We start from the raw sequence: 19,694 nt of genomic DNA, 5'->3' as shown, positions 1-19,694 counted from the left end.
TTTAAAAAATCCTCACCTGAGGATATGTTTTTATTGATTGATTGATTGAGAGAGAGAGAGAAACATCAATGTGAGAGAGAAATATCAAACCTGCAACCTAGGTATGTGTCCCGACTGGGAATAGAACCTGCAACCTTTGGGTATATAGGATGATGCTCAAACCAATTGAGCCACTCAGCTAGGGATATGAAGATGTTTAGAAGCCATATATATATATTTTTAATACATTTTATTGATTTTTTACAGAGAGGAAGAGAGAGGGATAGAGAGTTAGAAACATCGATGAGAGAGAAACATCGATCAGCTGCCTCTTGCATACCCCCTACTGGGGATGTGCCCGCAACCAAGGTACATGCCCTTGACCGGAATCGAACCTGGGACCCTTGAGTCCACAGGCCGACGCTCTATCCACTGAGCCAAACCGGTTTCGGCTAGAAGCCATATTGATCCTGGCCAGTGTGGTTCTGTGGTTGAGTGTGGATCCATGTAACAAGAGGTCAACGATTTGGATGTAAGAGTGGGAGGAACATCTCCTCAGGGGAAGAGAATCATTCTTCCTCAGATTGCAAGAAAAGGGGAAGATGAGTGAAGCCATAAAGAAATCCTGGGTGCCTGGCTGGTATGGCTCAGTTGGTTGAATGTCATCCCAGGCACCAGGAGGTCGCTGGTTTGATTCTTGGTCAGGGCACATTCCCGGGGTTGTGGGCTTGATCCCCATTAGGGGGCGTGCAGGAAGCAGTCAATTGATGTTTCTCTATCATCGATGTTCCTATCTCTGTCTTCTCCCTCTCCCTTTCTCTCTCTAAAAATAAATTTTAAAAAAGCCATATTGAGGGGTCATAGGCAAAGCAGAGCAAACCAGGTAAACAAGGTCACAATGATGTGAAATTCCCCTGTATTAAGGGAACCATATCTAGCTGGGAATGGCTGAAGCATCAAAGTGGTGTGGTAGGGATAAGGTGAAAGAGTGAGCAAGGAGTGAATTTGGGGCCCTACATACTATGAGAAGTGATGGATAGCCAATCAGGGATTCTGGACTCTCCTAGAAGTCTAGCTAATACCTGCTCTTTTTTTTTTTTTTTTAAATATATTTTATTGATTTTTTACAGAGAGGAAGGGAGAAGGATAGAGAGTTAGAAACATCAATGAGAGAGAAACATCGATCAGCTGCCTCCTGCACACCTCCTACTGGGGATGTGCCTGCAACCAAGGTACATGCCTTTGACCGGAATCGAACCTGGGACCTTTCAGTCCGCAGGCCGACGCTCTATCCACTGAGCCAAACCGGTTAGGGCTAATACCTGCTCTTTTTTTCTTGACCTCCTATACATCTTTTTGCCCTCTTAATCATAGCTGATGATCTCATTGAGACAATAGAAACCATCAAAAGGAACTCCTTCCTTTTCAAATCATTAATCCCATCTGCATGTGCACCCACGGAGTCCTTTTGACCCTGGTTACCAGGAAGGTGTTCTTTCTAGCAAAGGTCACGTTCTACTTGGCTACCAGGTACCACTCCCATCTAGTCAATACTTTTTCGCCTCAGATACCCCCCATTTCCCTTAATCACCACTGTTTCTCTTTCCATTGCTTCATTCCCATCATCTCCTTGCAGTTATCCCCCACCTTAAAAACACTTCCTTAACCTCATGTTCCCCTCCAACAGCCACCTAATTTCTCTGTTCTATGAAACACAAGTTCTTAAAAGAGTTGTTTATACAGGTTTTTCTCTATTCCTCAACTCTTACTAATCTTTAAAAAATTTACTCTTTTAATTGGTAAAACAAATGGAAACAGAGTACCTGTACTTCTGTAGCATAGCCATCAAGCTCCTCTCCCTGGGGCAACAACTATTCTCAGTTTCTTGCATAATTCTTTCATAGATAGCCTATACATTAAAATATAAATATAGTATATATCTACAACACAAAGTGTGAACACTAATGTAAGTTATGGACTTCAGTTAATAATAATGTACTAATACTGGTTCATCAAATGTAATAAAGGTACCACAATAATGGAAGATATTAATAATAGAGGAATCCCTGAACAGGAGGAAAAGGGAATATATGGGAACTCTGTATAATCTGCTCAATTTCCTGTAAAACCAAAACTTCTCTAAAAAATAGTCTATTAATTAAAAAGAAAAAAAAGCTATCACACCTACTCTTAGGTCAAAAAGAAAGTCAAAGCTAAGAAAATCAGACTGGCCCTACCCGGTTTGGCTCAGTGGATAGAGCATTGGCCTGCAGACTGAAGGGTCCCAGGTTTGATTCCGGTCAAGGGCACATGCCTGGGTTGCAGGCTCCGTCCAATGTGCAGGAGGCAGCCAATCAATGATTCCCTCATCTCTGATGTTTCTCTCTCTCTCTTCCTCTCCCTTCTTCTCTGAAACCAATAAAAATATATTTGGGGGAAAAAATTTTAAAAAAAGAAAGAAAATCAGACTATGTAAAAAATAACAATAATAAAAGCATTACAAAGTACATTAGTTTACAATTAAAGCAGAGCTTAGAGGAAATTTGGTAGACATAAATATATATAGTAATAAATAAGAATTAGAAAAAGAATAGCTTAAAGAAAGCAGAAGGAAGAAATTAGTAAATTGCAAAAAAGAAACTAAAAAATCAGAAAATAGAAAAATTCTGGAAATAGTAAGTATGAATTCAAGAAATAGTTCTTTGAAAAAAACAAGACAAGCCCTTGCTGGTCTGGCTCAGTGAATAGAGCGTCAGCCTGAGAACTGAAGGGTCCCAGGTTCGATTCTAGTCAAGGGCACATGCCTGAGTTGGGAGCTCGACCCCCAGTGTGGGGCGTGTAGGAGGCAGCCAATCAGTGATTTTCTTCTCATCATTGAGGTTTTTATCTCTCTCTCCTCCCTTCCTCTCTGAAATCAATAAAAATATATTTTAAAAAACTTAATTTATTAAATATTCCAGACATACTAAAAGGCACACCTGTGAAACCACCAACAACCTAAAGAATAAAACATTACCAAAGCATTTTTAGCCCCTGTGCATTTTTTGATTAAATCTCTCTAGTTCACCACTATCTTGAAATTGTAGTGTTTACCATCCTCATGCATTTCTTTATAATTTTATAACATATATGCCCCTAAAAAGTTTTATTATTTTGCACGCTTTAAATTATACAGTACATATTCAACTTCTTTCACCCTGTTTCTTTTTAGATTATCCACGTTTGTAGATATGGCATTAGTTCATTTTTCCATTGATTTTTAGAGAGTGGAAGGGAGAGGGATTGATGTAAGAAACATCCCTTCAGCCCTAACTGGTTTGGCTCAGTGGATAGAGCGTCGGCCTGTGGACTGAAGGGTCCCAGGTTCGATTCTGGTCAAGGGCATGTACCTTGGTTGCAGGCGCATCCTCAGTGGGGGGTGTGCAGGAGGCAGCTGATGGATGTTTCTAACTCTCTATTCCTCTCCCTTCCTCTCTGTAAAAAAAATCAATAAAATATATTACAAAAAAAGAAAAAAAAAAGAAAATAAAAGAAACATCCCTTCAGTTGCGTTCCTTTAGGAGCCCCAACCAGGAAACCAGGAATCCAACTTCAAACTCAGGTATGTGCCAGGTGTGTGCCCTGACCTGGAATCGAACCTGCAACCTTTCCGCGCACAGGACCACGCTCACGCTCAATTAACCTAGCCACTCCAGCCCGGCCGTTATACAATTTCTGGAATTTTATTTCAATTAATTTTCGCAAAGTCTATGGGTTAAAACCGTTAGGTAATACATTTTGCTGATGAGAAACAAACAAACAAACACCCACCTCTTCGTTTTGAGACACTATTCTTCACTCAACGCCGCGTTTTCCTGCCAGCCCTACAAAGGCTCTTGACCGCCGTTTCACCGGGCATCCTTCCCCTCACCACCACCCTCTCCAAAGCCTCCTTTGCACCGAGGCTGCCCTGGAGGGCGCCGTGGCTAGGGAACGCGCGACAGCGACAGGATTTGGACCACTAGAGCCACCGTACCCGCCTGTCCCCTCTCAGCCTTTCTCCGCCGCGCTGGAGAAGGCGGGGCCGGAGGCTTCCGGCAGCACCGCGCTTCGGGATTGGCCAAGGCTTGCGGCCCTAGCGCTTCGGCCACCGGAAGTGCCGCTGTCTCTCCCTTTCCAGAGCCGCTGTCGCCGCCGAAGTTTACAGGGCTGCCCCGGAAGTCCTCCGCCCGCCTCCCGTCCTCGGCGAACATGGCGGTGGACTCGGCGATGGAACTGCTATTTTTAGATACTTTTAAACACCCCAGCGCTGAGGTAAGACTTCGCTTCTTGATTCCGATTCTGCTTCTCCACGGTGGGACGCTTCCAAAAAAAAATAAAAAATCCTGAGGCATGCTTCGACTTTCCCTCCTGCCGGCGGCGGCCTTACATTCTGCACGTCCACACCCCCTCCCCCCAGCTGGGTGTGGGCACCACGTCTGCGGGAGGGCATCGGCGGCCAGGCCATTGCTCTGCGTTGTCTTAGGCTCCTGCGTCTGTGGTTGAGTTGGCTGTTCTGCTGGCTTTGCTCCCCTGCCCCCGTGCCCCCGTCAGCTTGGGGCCTGGAAAATACCTGGGTTCTCAGGCTGAGCTCAGGAGGTGTTGGGGAGGGTCTCAGACGGCCTGTGTTTGACAGCTGTCCCGGAGGCCGAGCAGCTCACGATGGCTTCGTGATTCCTAAGTCCCTTCTCCCAGGCCCCTTTTCCTAACGGGAGTTAGGCTGCCCAGGTGTGACACCCATGGGGTTCAGGAGTCACCCATGGGGACATGACGTGTTTGCACGGAGCGGCTTTTGCGTGGTGGCTCCCTGCGAGGAGGGGCATATTCAGATAATTGCTGTCAAGCTAGTAGAGTCGTTTTGAGAGGCGAAGGTGGGGAATTGTGGCGTCATCTTTTCGAGGTAAACGGAACATGAAGGATGAGCGTTACTCATTTGTAAAATAGACTTAATAATAGTGCCTGCCACATAAAGTTTAATCACATGTCAAAATGATTTGGATATTAAAGAGGTTAACGCGTACAAGGTACATAGCAAATGCTCGGTAAACCTTAGCCAGTATTAATATTACCCCCCCCCCCCCCCGTGACTAGTACTATTATTATAATCATTACTTTATTATTATGGTTACTGTTAACGGTTCACTTTCTCTGTTTCTCAATCTGATCATCTGAGGTGGGTGGACATTAAATCCTGTGATAGCAGCGTTTAGGGCAACAAGGAAGAGCAGGAGAGTGTCCATTCTTAGCCTGTTTTGGAAAAAGTATGGGAGCAGGGAGATAAACGTCATGATTTCGTCAAGACTGACTTGGAAACCAGAAGGGAACTTGGGGCTGTGTTGTGTACACACAACTGTGAGACATTATTAAACATCTAAAATGGAAAAAAAAAAAAGAATGAACATTAAGTCCATAGGGAAATTTTAAAAACCTCAGAACCCACATTTTCTTTCAGTGTAAACGTAATCATTTTAGAGAACTGTTCTTTCTTTGAAGATAGCGATGATAGTGGGTAGTGGTTGTATCTTAATGCGTTACTTGACAAAATAAAAAGTCAACAACGTTGACTTTCTAATTATTTTAACAAATGGTTTATAGGTCTATAAAAAAAAGTTTGGAAACTTTAGCATGTTTTACTAACAATGCATTCATTTGTGGTCTCTGATTTCATGTGGGTCAGTTAGCTCTGTTCAGTGAGTGTACTTTTCTGACTAATTACAGCTAGGCTTTAGAAAACTCAGGATGGAGGCAGCAGAATTGGATCAGAACAAGCCCATTATGTGTACAGATATAGAGAACAGTTAAAAATGAAACAAGCATATGATGAATTAGTGTAGGAAAATTGGCGTTCACCACTTATATACTTAAGAAGCTAATATTTCTTTATTTTTAGACAAGCATTGAGGACCAGGAGAGGATAAGACCAGTTGTGTGGTAGTAAATACCTTCTGGCAATGATTGGGAAAGGCTTAGTAGAGATCATATTTGATCTGAGTCTTGAAGAAGTAGAAGTTTGTGGGGGAGATACAGAATATTGAGATGTTTGTTAAGACGTTTATAACTTAAGTATTGGAGGTTAGGTCCACAACATTATAACTCAAGTTAGAATGTTATGATTGCATGAAGAGACAGTTGGAATTCCTTGGGGTTATCACCTTTATTTCCAAAATGCCCATCACTTGCTGACATATTAGGATCTTAATCAATATTTATTTAGCTCCCTTTGTTGGTTCAAATAAAGGCTGTGTGATTTTAGAGGAGGGAGAGATCACTCTTCATTTGAGATTATCAGGGAAGAGTTCATCAAGGCAGTCGGCATATGAACTTGGTCTTTGGTGCAAGATATGTTCCACAATTGTAGACAGGAGGGCATTCTGGAGTAGTCACTCCTCCATAGTGTATGCTGAAAGTAGCAGTACGCAGTGACACCTCAATGACAGTTCTAAGCCAGATCATAGAAGTTGTTGCTTAGCAAAGGAGTGTAAACTTTATTTTGTAGGAAATGAATAGCTTTTAAGCAGGTAAATTATATGTTTAGTAAAATATATTAGGTAGGTTAATCTATTAGTAATATCTAAAATGGTTGAGAAGCCGAGACCGGTTTGGCTCAGTGGCTAGAGCGTCGGCCTGCGGACTCAAGGGTCCCGGGTTCGATTCCGGTCAGGGGCGTGTACCTTGGTTGCGGGCACATCCCCAGTGGGGGGTGTGCAGGGGGCAGCTGATCGATGTTTCTCTCTCATTGATGTTTCTAACTCTCTGTCCCTCTCTCTTCCTCTCTGTAAAAAATCAATAAAATATATTTTTAAAAAAATAAAATGGTTGAGAAATATTTAGAGGTGACAAATCATGACGAAAAGATTAGAGGAGTAGTGAAAGCTGGAGTTAGCAAATGGGCAGTAATCATTGTTAGCTTTTTAAAAATATGTTTTTATTGATTTTTAGATAGGAAGGAAGGGAGAGGGAGGGGAAGAGAGAGATAGAAACATCAATGATGAGAGGGAATCATTGATCCCCTACTGGGGATCAAGCCCAAAACCCAGGCATGTGCTAAAGTTTCACAAGGGAAATAGTTAAAAGGGTTCGAGGATGCTAAATGAATTGCATATTGTGTTTGTGGTTTGTTTGCCACTTTTTAAAAACTAAAAATAACTTATTTTAGTAAATTTAAAAATATTTTTTATTGATTTCGAGGAAGGGAGAGGGAGAGAGAGAGAGAAACATCAATGATGAGATCGAATCATTGATTGGTCCTGATTGGGAATTAAACCATAACCTCCTGGTTCATAGGTTGATGCTCAACCACTAAGCCACACTGGTTGGGCTATTTTAGTAAATTTTAATTTCATTATAGAAAAATTAAAAATTATATAAAAGCAAAAGCTTTCATAGTTTCACTTTTCTTAGATCTCAGCTATTATTAATTAAAAAAAATTTTTCCAAGTTCTCTAGTAAATACATACAGGGTAGGGCAAAGGTAGGTTTACAGTTGCAAGTATGTGAAACAGTTTATTTTTGTATTATTATTTATTAATGTATTTTCTATATGAACAACTGTAAATGTACTTTTGCTCAACCCTACATATGCTTAAATGTATACACCCATCGTCCACTTTAATGTACTGATACTGTAATATTATTTTGTGATATCTTTTACCTAATGATGTGTAATGCATCTTTATAAATCAAGACGTACACCTATATAACATTTTAAAAGCAAGCTTCATTTTTAAACAATTGAAAAAAATTTTTGATTTTTTTTTTTTTTATTGATTTCAGAGAGGAAGGGTAAGGGAGAGCTAGAAACATCAATGATGAGAGAGAATCATTGATTGGCTGTCTACTGCATACTCCCCACGGGGGACTGAGCTTGCAACCTAGGCATGTGCCCTGACTGGGAATCAACTGTTGACCTCCTGGTTCATAGGTTGATGCTCAACCACTGAGCCATGCCAGCTGGGCTTAAACATTTTTTTTTTTTTTATTAGGTAGTACATGTATGAGGTACAAATTCAAAAGGTACAAAAGGGTCTATAGAAGCCCAGCTGATAGAAGATTTGGGATATACAGGGAGAGGCACCCATCTAGACTTGATCTGGCTCATCTTTCAAGATAAAGTTGACATCTGAAAGGCATGACAGAGGAGTGTGGGAAGATTCTAAGCAGAGACAGTAGCATGATAAAGGTGAAAAAGAGCATGGTATGTTGGGCTATACATTCGGACTTGTTTTTAAGACCAAGGAGTTTGGCCCAGGGATAGTAAGGAGCAGGGAAGCGATACATTTACATTCTAGAACGACCTCACTGCAATAGAATGCGTTGGAGGAGAACAAGAAAGAAGTACAAAACCACTTAGTACTCTATTGCTTTTTTTTTCCACATTGGAGTGCATAGTGTCTAGAACTATGTGACAGCATGAATGGAGGGAATTACATACACTTGGAAACTATGTAGAGGTTTAGTGAATAGGACTTGATGTTTGGATGGATGAATGACTTAGGTGAGAAAGAAGCCAGGGATGACAATAGTTTCTGTCTTTGGCCATTGTGTGGATGGTGGTGCTATCACTGATACAGTTTGTTGAGTTTGTGGTGCTAGAGGGACATTTACGAGGAGATTTCCAGTTGGCAGTTGGATATAGTGGTCTGGGGCTCAGGAGAGAGGTCCTAGATGGAGATCATGGATTTAGAGTTGACTTTTGGCAGCAGATCAAATCTAATCAATTATGTTGATTATACTTAGCTGTTCTGTCCTGTTTTCCTCCCCTATTTTGCCCTGTAGCCATGATGAATTATGCTTGCAGTTACTTGACCCTTCCACATTCCTGTTTGCTTTCCTTTTGTGCATACTTCTTCCTTTGCCTGGAAAGATTTTCCTTCTCTTACACTGATTGTTTCCTTGAAGAATTAATTAGCTCAGGTTCTACTTCTTTTGGGAAAACTTACCCCCATTCCCCAAATCCGAGTTAGGTAAGTACCCCTCTGAATTTTTATAGTTTCCTGTGTGAGTCTATCTCAGTAAGTTGTTTGTCTACCACAATAGATTATTCCTTAATGGCATAGGTTGTCGTGCCTTTGTATCCACAGGACCTAGTATAATTTGAGACATAATAGACATTTAATAAATGTTTAGAAATAATTATTGAATAAAAGTCAGAGCATCTAATACAGAAAATTTTCTATTTATAAGCAAAATAGATTTTGAAAGGCTGTAAAAAGCTTAAGTTCATTTTTGTAGGTCCATAGTGACTATATCCTAACTACTACTAATACCATTCATTAATTAGTAGCAGGCAGGGTAGAGGAGAATAGAATTGATAAACTTTTGTTCTAAGCTTCTTTTGTAAAATAATGAGAATTTGTAACCATGTCAGTAAAGGAGCTTCTATGTACAGTCATGTTGCATAACAACATTTTGGTCAATGATGGACTGGATATATGACATATCTTTGACAGTTAAAGCATTTTAATAATAAATTTATATTAAGATTTCTATGCCATGTATATTTAATTATAATCTCTGAGTTTAAATTGCAAAATTGGGATGCCATCTCTCTGTCACATATTAGGAAAGACAAACTTGAACAATATTTTGGTCTGTTGATATGCATAATATTCTTTGCAGCTTCAAGAGAGACTGAAGACTCGGTCTTTCTAGATGCAAATAATGTGAACCATTCTTCTCATTATGAACTTTGACCACTAGGTAATGCTGACTGACTGAACTCCTAAGAAAAGTTAATGTGAAATAGTCCAAAAACAATGTGAAACTTTCTTTTAAAATTATTGATCACAAGAGCTTCATTTGTTTGATCTTAAGTCAATTGATAGAAAGAAATAAGTATATACTAAATTTATGCTATCCATTTCTTTTATTATGATAAACTTAGTTTGTGTATTTTTTTTTTAAATTTCAGAGAGGGTTTGCCTCAACTATGCTGTGCCTTGATATTAGTTAGTGTGTTAAGTTTAAGAGATTAAGCTAATTTAAATACAGATCCACAATCCCCTATCTATAATTCAGAAATTCTAAAATGTTAGAAAAATCTGCCCTGAATTCATTTGAGCATGTAGTCTGATCTGAACTGACATGATGCTAGTTCGAATCTTTATTTAGTATGAATGCTTATATATGTAACTACAGAAATATTAATGTTTTGATGAAAAGGCACTGTCCCAGAAGCCACTGTGGGTGTTAAATAATCAGTATTTGTATCATGTTAGCTTTTTAAAGATCTGAAAAAAGTCAGGATTCTAAAAGGTATCTGACTTTAGAGGTTTCCAATAAGGGATTGTAGGTCTGTATTGGCTTAAGCAAAACATCAGGGAGGAAGATACACTGTAGAAAATGTTATTATACAAATGGAAAGATTTAAGTAGGTACATTTTATCATCAGCTATTTTTAAAAAATGATTTACATAGTATAAGTAATATAATAGCAATATTTTAATGATAAGGAATTGAAGATTATTTGTGACATTCTGAATGAAACAAATTGAAGATGAATAATTTTTTTTTAAGATGAGTAAATTTTGACTTAGTGTTTTACTTACAGTATGTCCTTCCCCCTCCCCTTTTTAAAGCAAAGTTCTCATATAGATGTGGTTCGTTTTCCATGTGTGGTTTATATTAATGAAGTCCGAGTCATACCCCCAGGAGTAAGAGCCCATAGCAACCTGCCTGACAATAGAGCATATGGGTAAGTCAGCTTTCCTTTTAAAAGTATTTTTGACTAAAGGTTTTCCTAGTAACATATTCATTTTTTTTGGTAATTTATGTATTTAAAAAAATTTTTTTATTGAATTTATTGGGGTGACATTGGTTAAAAAAATTATATAGATTTCAGTAGAAACATTTTTTTTCCCAAGGAAAGAAAATTAATGTTTTATTACAAACTCATTTTATTAGGCTGGTATCACCTTAAGTCAGATAAAGACAGCATAAGGAAAGGTAACTATAAGTCCATTTTGCTTATGAACAATATGTAAAAATCTTAGACAACATATCCAGTAGATATACCTAAATCCATCAATATGTTACAAATATTGGATCAAGGAAGGATGATTTAGCTTTAGAAATTCTATCAATGTAACTCACTGTATTGACTAAATAGAACTCTTTCATAGTATCTTGATAAATTTCAACATTTATTAATGATTATAAAACTTCTGCATGCTCAGCTTCTGCCACTTGAGTTATATGCTTCCCAAGCCTCAGTTGTGTTTGTTCCCAAAGCTCTTTATACCAGTTGTCTTTGCTATTTGAATTATGTAATTTAGTTAAATGTTATATAAACAAAAGCATTTTAATTGTGAAGAACTGTTGCTCTGAAAGTTCAATTTAATGTTTTGGAAACACTTTTTAAAGACAAATCAATAATAAATTTTGCTATAAGATCTTTGTATTCCCTGTCATAGTTAAAAGCAAAGGTCTTGGTCCTATATCAAAAGACACATATATATATATATTTTTAAATATATTTTATTGATTTTTTACAGAGAGGAAGGAAGAGGGATAGAGAGCTAGAAACATAGATGAGAGAGAAACATCGACCAGCTGCCTCTTGCACACCCCCTACTGGGGATGTGCCCGCAACCAAGGTACATGCCCTTGACCGGAATCGAACCTGGGACCTTTCAGTCCGCAGGCCGACGCTCTATCCACTGAGCCAAACCGGTTTTGGCAAGACACATATTTTTAAATGCAAAATTTTAAGATAATATTTTATAAGTAAAAATATCAACAAAATAAATCCTAAATCTTTATGTTGCATTGTAAATTGACTCTAGGTTTTCTTTATAATCCATATATCATTATAAACTTAAAAAGAGTAATTATTTGGCCTAAGTATTAGTTTAAAATTGTTCTTTTCATTTTTCTTTAAATTAGTGGAAATAGGTTTATTGTCATTTCCCAAAATATTCTAGAGTGGCATAATGTAGTAGATGAAGTACTTTTAACCTTTTCCCTTAAAAATAAATAAGAATTAGTCTGAATATTTAGAAATATATTTTTGTTATATAACTACATTTTTAATACTATTTTAATAGTAATCAGTTTTCCTGACTTATTGACAATCTTCTTAGCCTGGTACATGTGTATTTTTAAAAATATGTAGCTTCACATTAGCCATTAGTTGTACTTAGCAAGTTGTTATTTGAAGCTTCTCTTTTTTTAGGCTCTATGTTGGAAATAAAATGTAACACATGGTCACTAACATGGAGTTGCTGATAATTTTATAACAACTGACATAAAACAGGAATTTGATCTTTGTAATATGAGTATTCATCTTTGATTTTAATTACATGTATTGGAGATCTAAACTAAATTTTGGTTGTGGAAACATGAATATATATAATAAATATAACTCTATAGATTTTTAGCAGATAGCCTAGTTATTAAACTTATGTATCAATACCACATTTCATTATGTTCATGCTGTGATAGCTCATTTTCTATTATGTGGAGTTAAATCAGCTACTTAGTGGTAAGTGTTATGGTACAGATTCATAGTTAAGGACTCATTTTTTAATAATTGTGATATAAAATCTTCACATATTTTTAGGTCATTCAAAAGTAAGACAAGTGCAAAACAAAGCAATGTTTAATGTTTAAGCTGAGAAATCATTATGATTGACTATCTTTTTCCCCATGTTTAAGAAAATAAAAATTAAATGTTTTTTATATTTTCTTTCTTCCTACTTTTCCTATAAAGGGAAATATTTGTAAAAGGAAAAGGAGTAATGATAATGGATCCTGCAGTCTACTCTAATTGTATTGCTTTTGGTTAAGAACAGTCTATTAGTTATATATTGCTGCATAACAAATTAAATGAGTTTAGCAGCCTAAAACAGTAAAACAGTTATTATCTCACTATTTCTGAGGGTCAGGAATCTGGGAGTAGCATAGTTGGCTCAAGTTTCCTCTTGAGGTTATGGTTAAGATTTGGGCCTGGCTGCAGAGGCCAAAGATTTGACTAGGGCTGGAGAATTGGTTTTGAACTCTCCTGTTGGCAGGAGATTTCAGTTCCTTGCCAGGAGATCCTCTCTTTGAGGTGCTCATGTCAAACATGCAGTTCTCAAGAGTTATTTAAATCTTAGGAATATTATATCTTAATTCTAGAATTGATCTTAAATTTGCACTTATTATTATTTTTTTGGTTATAATTTGAACTGTTTATTGCAAAAGCTGACATTTCAACTTTGTTTTATTCACAGGGAGACATCTCCGCACACATTTCAGTTAGACTTATTCTTTAACAATGTAAGCAAACCAAGTGCCCCTGTTTTCGATAGATTGGGAAGGTATGTACCTACTGAGTAATTTCACCAGAAACTCATGAATTAGTAAGCAAGCCTCTGCGTTTTTTATGTTTTATTTTTAATATATTTTATTGATTTTTTTACAGAGAGGAAGAGAGAGGGATATAGAGTTAGAAACATCGATGAGAGAGAGACATCGATGAGCTGCCTCCTGCATACACCCCACTGGGATGTGCCCGCAGCAAAGGCACATGCCCTTGACTGGAATCGAACCTGGGACCCTTCAGTCCGCAGGACGACGCTCTATCCACTGAGCCAAACCGGTTAGGGCAAGCCTCTTCGTTTTTTTAGATAGACAAAGGATATATTTGGTGGTAGACCCCAGAACCCAGGATTTAATTTTATCAGTTGGCAATATTAAAGACGTGACCTGCTCCTAAGAAGATGTTGAGTTTATTTACAAAGTAAAATTTTAACTGTGTGAAACATTAGCCATTTTTTGTTTGCTTTTTATGGGTGTATTCATTTTTTACACATATCATGATTTGATAATAACCTAATTTGGAAAAGATTGCCTTTTGATTCTTATTAAACTGTAAGTACATTGAGAGCTAATGTTTTGTCTGCTTTTTTTATATCACACTACCGCATAATTTAAAATTCCAATGAGAATTTTGTTAATAGGTAATTCCTTTTTGGATTATTTAATACATGTAGGTATTATTAAAACTAATTGCTTTGATATCTGTAAAATAATTGACCATTAAATGGGTTTACTTAGAATTCATTTATGAAATAAAAAATGTAAAAGGCAGGGAAAAAAGGAAACATTTCTATGTTTATCAGGAATTAACAGGTTTTTTTTATACTTAGTCTTTCATTGATTATTATTAAATTATATTGATAATTTAACCTTTTAAATGATGGGAAGCTAGATAATCTGAAGCAGCTAATTTTGAATATTGTAGAATGTTTTTCTTATGTCAGTATCTATTTGATAAAAATAGGTGCCTTTTATTTTTATTTATTTTTAAAAATATTTTATTGATTTTTTTTATAGAGAGGAAGGGAGAGGCACAGAGAGTTAGAAACATGGATGGGAGAGAAACATTGATCAACTGCCTCCTGCACACCCCCTACTGGGGATGTGCCCACAACCAAGGTGCATGCCCTTGACTGGAATCGAACCTGGTACCCTTCAGTCCACAGGCCGACGCTCTATCCACTGAGCCAAACCGGTCAGGGAAAAATAGGTGCCTTATAAAATTTTGGTCCCAGTATAGTAAATTTTTTGAAGACTATAATGCTATGGTTCTTTACTCTCCCTGTACATTAGAATTGCTTGGGGGATTTTTCAAAAATACTGATACCTACACTCACCCCAAATCAATTATATTAGACTCTCTAGAGGGTTCGTTTTACACTTAAAAACAAAACAAAACACAAAACACTTTGGGGGAAGTAAGTAAAACCCAGACTTCGTAGTTTATTAAAATGAAAATTTTGCATGGTTTTATTAAAATATATGAAACTAGGAAGACTTATTTCTTCACGAACTGTAATGTTCAGAATTTGAGCCTATATATTTATTCCTACTCTTTTGGCAGCCTGGAATATGATGAGAATACGTCCATCATCTTTAGACCCAACTCAAAGGTAATAGTGGAAATCATTTTTCAATTTGTTACTGTTTGTTTTCACCTCCATTCAGAGTTTTTGGTCCAAGTAAAGCAGTGATGCAGATTGTCAGCTTATTTCCAGAATATCACCATTACTTCTTTGATTCCTCTTGTACCCAGAAACTATTTTAAAATGGAGCAAAGACATTGTAACGTCATTCTCGACCTATAAAGCTCTTTTTTCTTCTAATTTTATATTTGAGTCAGGAAGAGGTCAGCGTCTGTGCTTTCCCTTCTTATATTTAGGTGGACAAATTCAGAAGATGATAAATAGGTCATCTTATTTGCAGAATAAAAATATTAAACACTATTGTGCCTTAGTTAAGGTTTCCTAAAAAATACATATTTCATATTTCTTCCTTTCATACCAAAAGTATGCCTTTTTTCTTGATATACCAAATGCCATTCTAGAAGCATCTAGATCTGAATCATGGAAGATCTTAAATGCAAAAATAATTGTGATCTAGTTTGAAATTACTTAGCACACTGTTTTTGGTGGGATATGGGTGTTTAATCCTCTGCGCCCTGTTTAGACTAAAAATTTCCTTCCTTATTTCTTTATCTTCTTAATTGGATTTCTGTTTAGAGTCTGTCAATCCCTGGGCATAGTCTTTAAGCCTTTTTTCTTGTCCCCAGTTTCCCTTTACTGGAGTTTGCTAGAGTTAGCCAGGAGAATAATAATTTGTTCCTTATTGTACCTCTAGAATGGGTTATATTACCACTTATTACTTCATTTTTACCTAACATTGTAGAGTGAAAGGAAACTCAGAAGTCAGGGGCTTGTCCAGGTTTTTCTACTAACACTCTGATTTTCTTATTTGTTGATATTTGCTCTGATTACCTCTCATAATTTTGTGAATATAGAGGAATTAATGTAGATAAGTTCTGGGAAAATTGTTATTTTTATTTTATAAGAGTATTGAAGATTAATGTCATTGATAAAGTCTTTGATCATTTTAGGAGAAAGTTTTGCAAAAACAATTTGTTTAATGCTTTTTTAAGTACAACATGGGTACATAAAATATTACCTGCATGTTTGAATTGGGCATGTAAAAAGAATGCTATACAATTTTATGGACTTTATAAATGTTGAGGCTGAGCACAATTTATACTTTTGTGCACCTCCATTATCATTGTAACTGTTGGGGTTTAATTAATTAATTGGCAGTAACTCCCACTTAATTTCATTCTCATTTCTAATCCCTTAGTTAGGAATCTGTTATGCGGTTTGTACAGGATTCACATATGGTGTGGGACTGGTGATGTTCTTGAGACAGGCTTAGAGATGGTAACTCTAGAGGGCCATATAAAAGCTGTGCCTATGGGTGAATTTTCACCAATATTGACCTTTGCATTTTCAGCATACTTTTAAGGACTTTAGTTGAACCACAAAGTAATTTGATATCAATTTACTTGTAGCATATTAAAACATTAATTTGAAAGATATTTTCCCCTAACAAATCAGGTGAATACTGATGGTTTGGTGCTAAGAGGCTGGTATAATTGTCTGACACTGGCAATCTACGGATCAGTGGATAGAGTGATAAGTCATGACAGAGACTCTCCACCACCACCACCTCCACCTCCACCACCTCCTCAACCACAACCAAGTTTGAAAAAGAATCCAAAACATGGTGAGAATTTTAAACTTGCTTCTGTCAGTGACATTTATGTTCATTATAGCAGGAAAATGTAATTCAAAGAGCTCTTCTATCTTTTGAACCTTGCTTAAGACTTGACAAGGTATTTATCAGTCTCCCATTCTTTCCTATAAGAGTTTCTTTTTATATTGAAGAGGTTACATGTTATTTTCTTCCTCTACTTTCCTACAATGCTTTTAAAATTATTTTTTAAAATTTAAATATGTAAATGATAATGTAATCAAGTGGTTATTCATAGTTTACTATAAAAATTATCTCTAAAAGAATTGAAGAAGCCTGGCCGGTGTTGCTCAGTGGTTGAGCCAGGAGGTCATGGTTCGATTCCTGGTCAGGGCTTCCAGGCTTGATCCCCAGTAGGGGGTGTGCAGGAGGCAGCTGATCAATGATGTTTCTCTCTCATTGATGTTTCTGACTTTCTATCCCTCTCCCTTCCTCTCTCTAAAATCAATAAAAACATTTTTTTTTAAAGAATTGAACAATAAGCAATAAATTTGGTATATATTTTTGGGATAATCATTTTAAAAAATAAGTTTTGATTTTTCAATTACAATTGACATGTAATATTATTAGTTTCAAGTGTACAAGCCAGTGGGTTATTTATATAACCCACAAAGTAATCACCCTAATAAATCTTGTACCCATCTGACACCATACATAGTTAATTCAATACTATTGACTATATTCTCTATGTTGTACTTTATATCCCCATGATTATTCTGCAACCGCCAGTTTGTACTTCTTTTTTTTTAAGTGGCTTATTTTTCCAGAACCAGAATCTAATCAAGCATTTGGTTGTCTTTTAAGTTTTTGGAAACTTAGAACAATCACCCCTGACCACCACCCCCCCCCCCCTTTTTTTTTATTGATTTCAGAGAGGAAGAGAGAGAGAGATACATCAATGATGAGAATCATTGATTGGCTGCCTCCTGCATGCCCCATACTGGGGGGGATCAAGCCTGCAACCTGGGCATGTGCCCTTGGCTGAATTGAACCCGGGATCCTTCAGTCCGCAGGCGGACGCTCTATCCACTGAGTCAAACTGGCTAGGGCCAGTTTGTACTTCTTTTTTTTTTTTTTAATATATTTTATTGATTTTTTACAGAGAGAGGAAGGGAGAGGGATAGAGAGTTAGAAACATCGATCAGCTGCCTCCTGCACACCCCCTACTGGGAATGTGCCCATAACCAAGGTACATGCCCTTGACCAGAATCAAACCTGGGACCTTTCAGTCCTCAGTCGGACGCTCTATCCACTGAGCCAAACCGGTTTTGGCCAGTTTGTACTTCTTAATCCCTTCATCTTTTTCACCCATCTCTGCAATTCTCCTCCCATCTGGCAAAAGTAAAAATGTTCTCTGTATCTGAGTCTACTTCTTTATTTTATTTTTTAGATTCCACATATAACTGAAACCAAATGGCATTTGTCTTTCTCTGTCGGATTTATTTCACTCAGCATAGTACCCAGGTGCATCTGTTTTGTTGCAGATAGCAAGATTTTATTGTTTCTTGTGGCTGAGTCATATTCCATTATATGTACCCTTCATCCTCTTCGTTGAATGTATTAATAGATCATTCTTTTTAAAAATATATATATTTTACTGATTTTTTACAGAGATGAAGGGAGAGGGATAGAAGTTAGAAACATCGATGAGAGAGAAACATTGATCAGCTGCCTCCTGCACACCTCCTACTGAGGATGTGCTGTAACCAAGGTACATGCCCTTGATCAGAATTGAACCTGGGACCTTTCAGTCTGCAGGCCGATGCTCTATCCACTGAGCCAAACCGGTTAGGGCCATTCTTTTTTTTTCCAGAGTTGTATTACGTTGTATGAATGTATTATAATCTAGTTAACCAGTCAGTCCTTGAAGAATATTTAGGTAGTTTCCAGTTTTTGATTGTTGCACATAAAGCTGGTGTGAACATTCGTGTACACCTTCCTGCAGGAAAATAAGTTAATTTCTCTAGGTTAATGTCCAAGAGTATACACATTATATTTTGGTATGTGGAAAGTCAGAAACTCTAACTTTCATTAATATAAATTAGCAAAATTCTATTAGACATCAGGACAGAAAAGTTGATCAATAAATCCTGAAGATAAAAAACTCAAATCATGAGTAGTATTTTTGTCATGCATTCATTTCTCTATACTTTAATAACCTGAACGTTCTTTTTCTGTCTCTAATTAAACTCTAGCTGATGGGGAGAAAGAAGATCAGTTTAATGGAAGCCCTCCAAGACCACAGCCAAGGGGACCAAGAACTCCACCAGGACCCCCTCCACCCGATGATGATGAAGATGATCCTATGCCTTTGCCAGGTACAAATAAAATCAGTGCTAGTGTTTTTTAACCCTCTTGATTAATGTTAATAGTGCTTTTTGATTAAAGAAAAGAAATTAGATGCTAGTAATAAAATCTTGATGAATGGTCCTCCCCCTTTCTTATTGTGTGTAATTCTTTATATTTTTTTGTTGGCATATGAACTTATTTTTAAAAAATCAGTTAATTCATTTAAAGCTGTCACAACATTGCTTTGAAAATAAAGTGGTAATGTGTTATAGTGTTATGCACAGAAGAGTACCAGTAAAAATAAGCACTATGTAGTGGAAGAGATAAAATTCCGCATATTTAATAGATAAAAAGAAAAGAACTAGTTTATGGTGTTAGAACATAAAATATTAGACTTGATTAACTTTGACTATATAAAGTTGTACAGTGTATATTCTTTTTTTTTTTTTTTCAAAGATATTTTATTGATTTTTTACAGAGAGGAAGGGAGAGGGATAGAGAGTTGGAAACATCGATGAGAGAGAAACATCGATCAGCTGCCTCCTGCACACCCCCTACTGGGGATGTGTCCGCAACCAAGGTACATGCCCTTGACCAGAATCGAACCTGGGACCTATCAGTCCGCAGGCCAATGCTCTATCCACTGAGCCAAACCAGTTAGGGCCAGTGTATATCCTTAGTATTTTTTAAAAACAAGCTTTTTATAAAAAGTATAAGCTAAATCATTCAAAATGTCACTAAGTAATTGCAATTTCCAATCCTGCTGCCTCATGTTATTTAAACTATTAAAATAATCTGTGCCTTGAGGACCT

At 37.1% G+C, this 19,694-nt stretch overlaps 1 protein-coding gene across 1 annotated transcript in view; it reads left to right on the top strand.

Moving 5' to 3' along the window:
- The first annotated feature begins 4,144 nt into the window (after positions 1 to 4,144).
- Positions 4,145 to 19,694, top strand: part of VIRMA (vir like m6A methyltransferase associated) — a 49,581-nt gene continuing 34,031 nt past the window's right edge. The window contains exons 1-6 of the mRNA XM_028156106.2: positions 4,145 to 4,272; positions 10,575 to 10,690; positions 13,209 to 13,295; positions 14,861 to 14,909; positions 16,398 to 16,566; positions 18,789 to 18,911. Coding sequence (XP_028011907.2) covers positions 4,210 to 4,272; positions 10,575 to 10,690; positions 13,209 to 13,295; positions 14,861 to 14,909; positions 16,398 to 16,566; positions 18,789 to 18,911 — 607 coding nt within the window. The 5' untranslated portion in view covers positions 4,145 to 4,209. The remainder of the gene's footprint in view (positions 4,273 to 10,574; positions 10,691 to 13,208; positions 13,296 to 14,860; positions 14,910 to 16,397; positions 16,567 to 18,788; positions 18,912 to 19,694) is intronic.

This window comes from Eptesicus fuscus, chromosome 19 (genome assembly GCF_027574615.1).
Source record: "Eptesicus fuscus isolate TK198812 chromosome 19, DD_ASM_mEF_20220401, whole genome shotgun sequence".
NCBI classification, from domain to species: domain Eukaryota; kingdom Metazoa; phylum Chordata; class Mammalia; order Chiroptera; family Vespertilionidae; genus Eptesicus; species Eptesicus fuscus.
The sequence above is the reverse complement of the archived record's forward strand: the minus strand, read 5'-3'. Positions and strand labels throughout refer to the sequence as shown.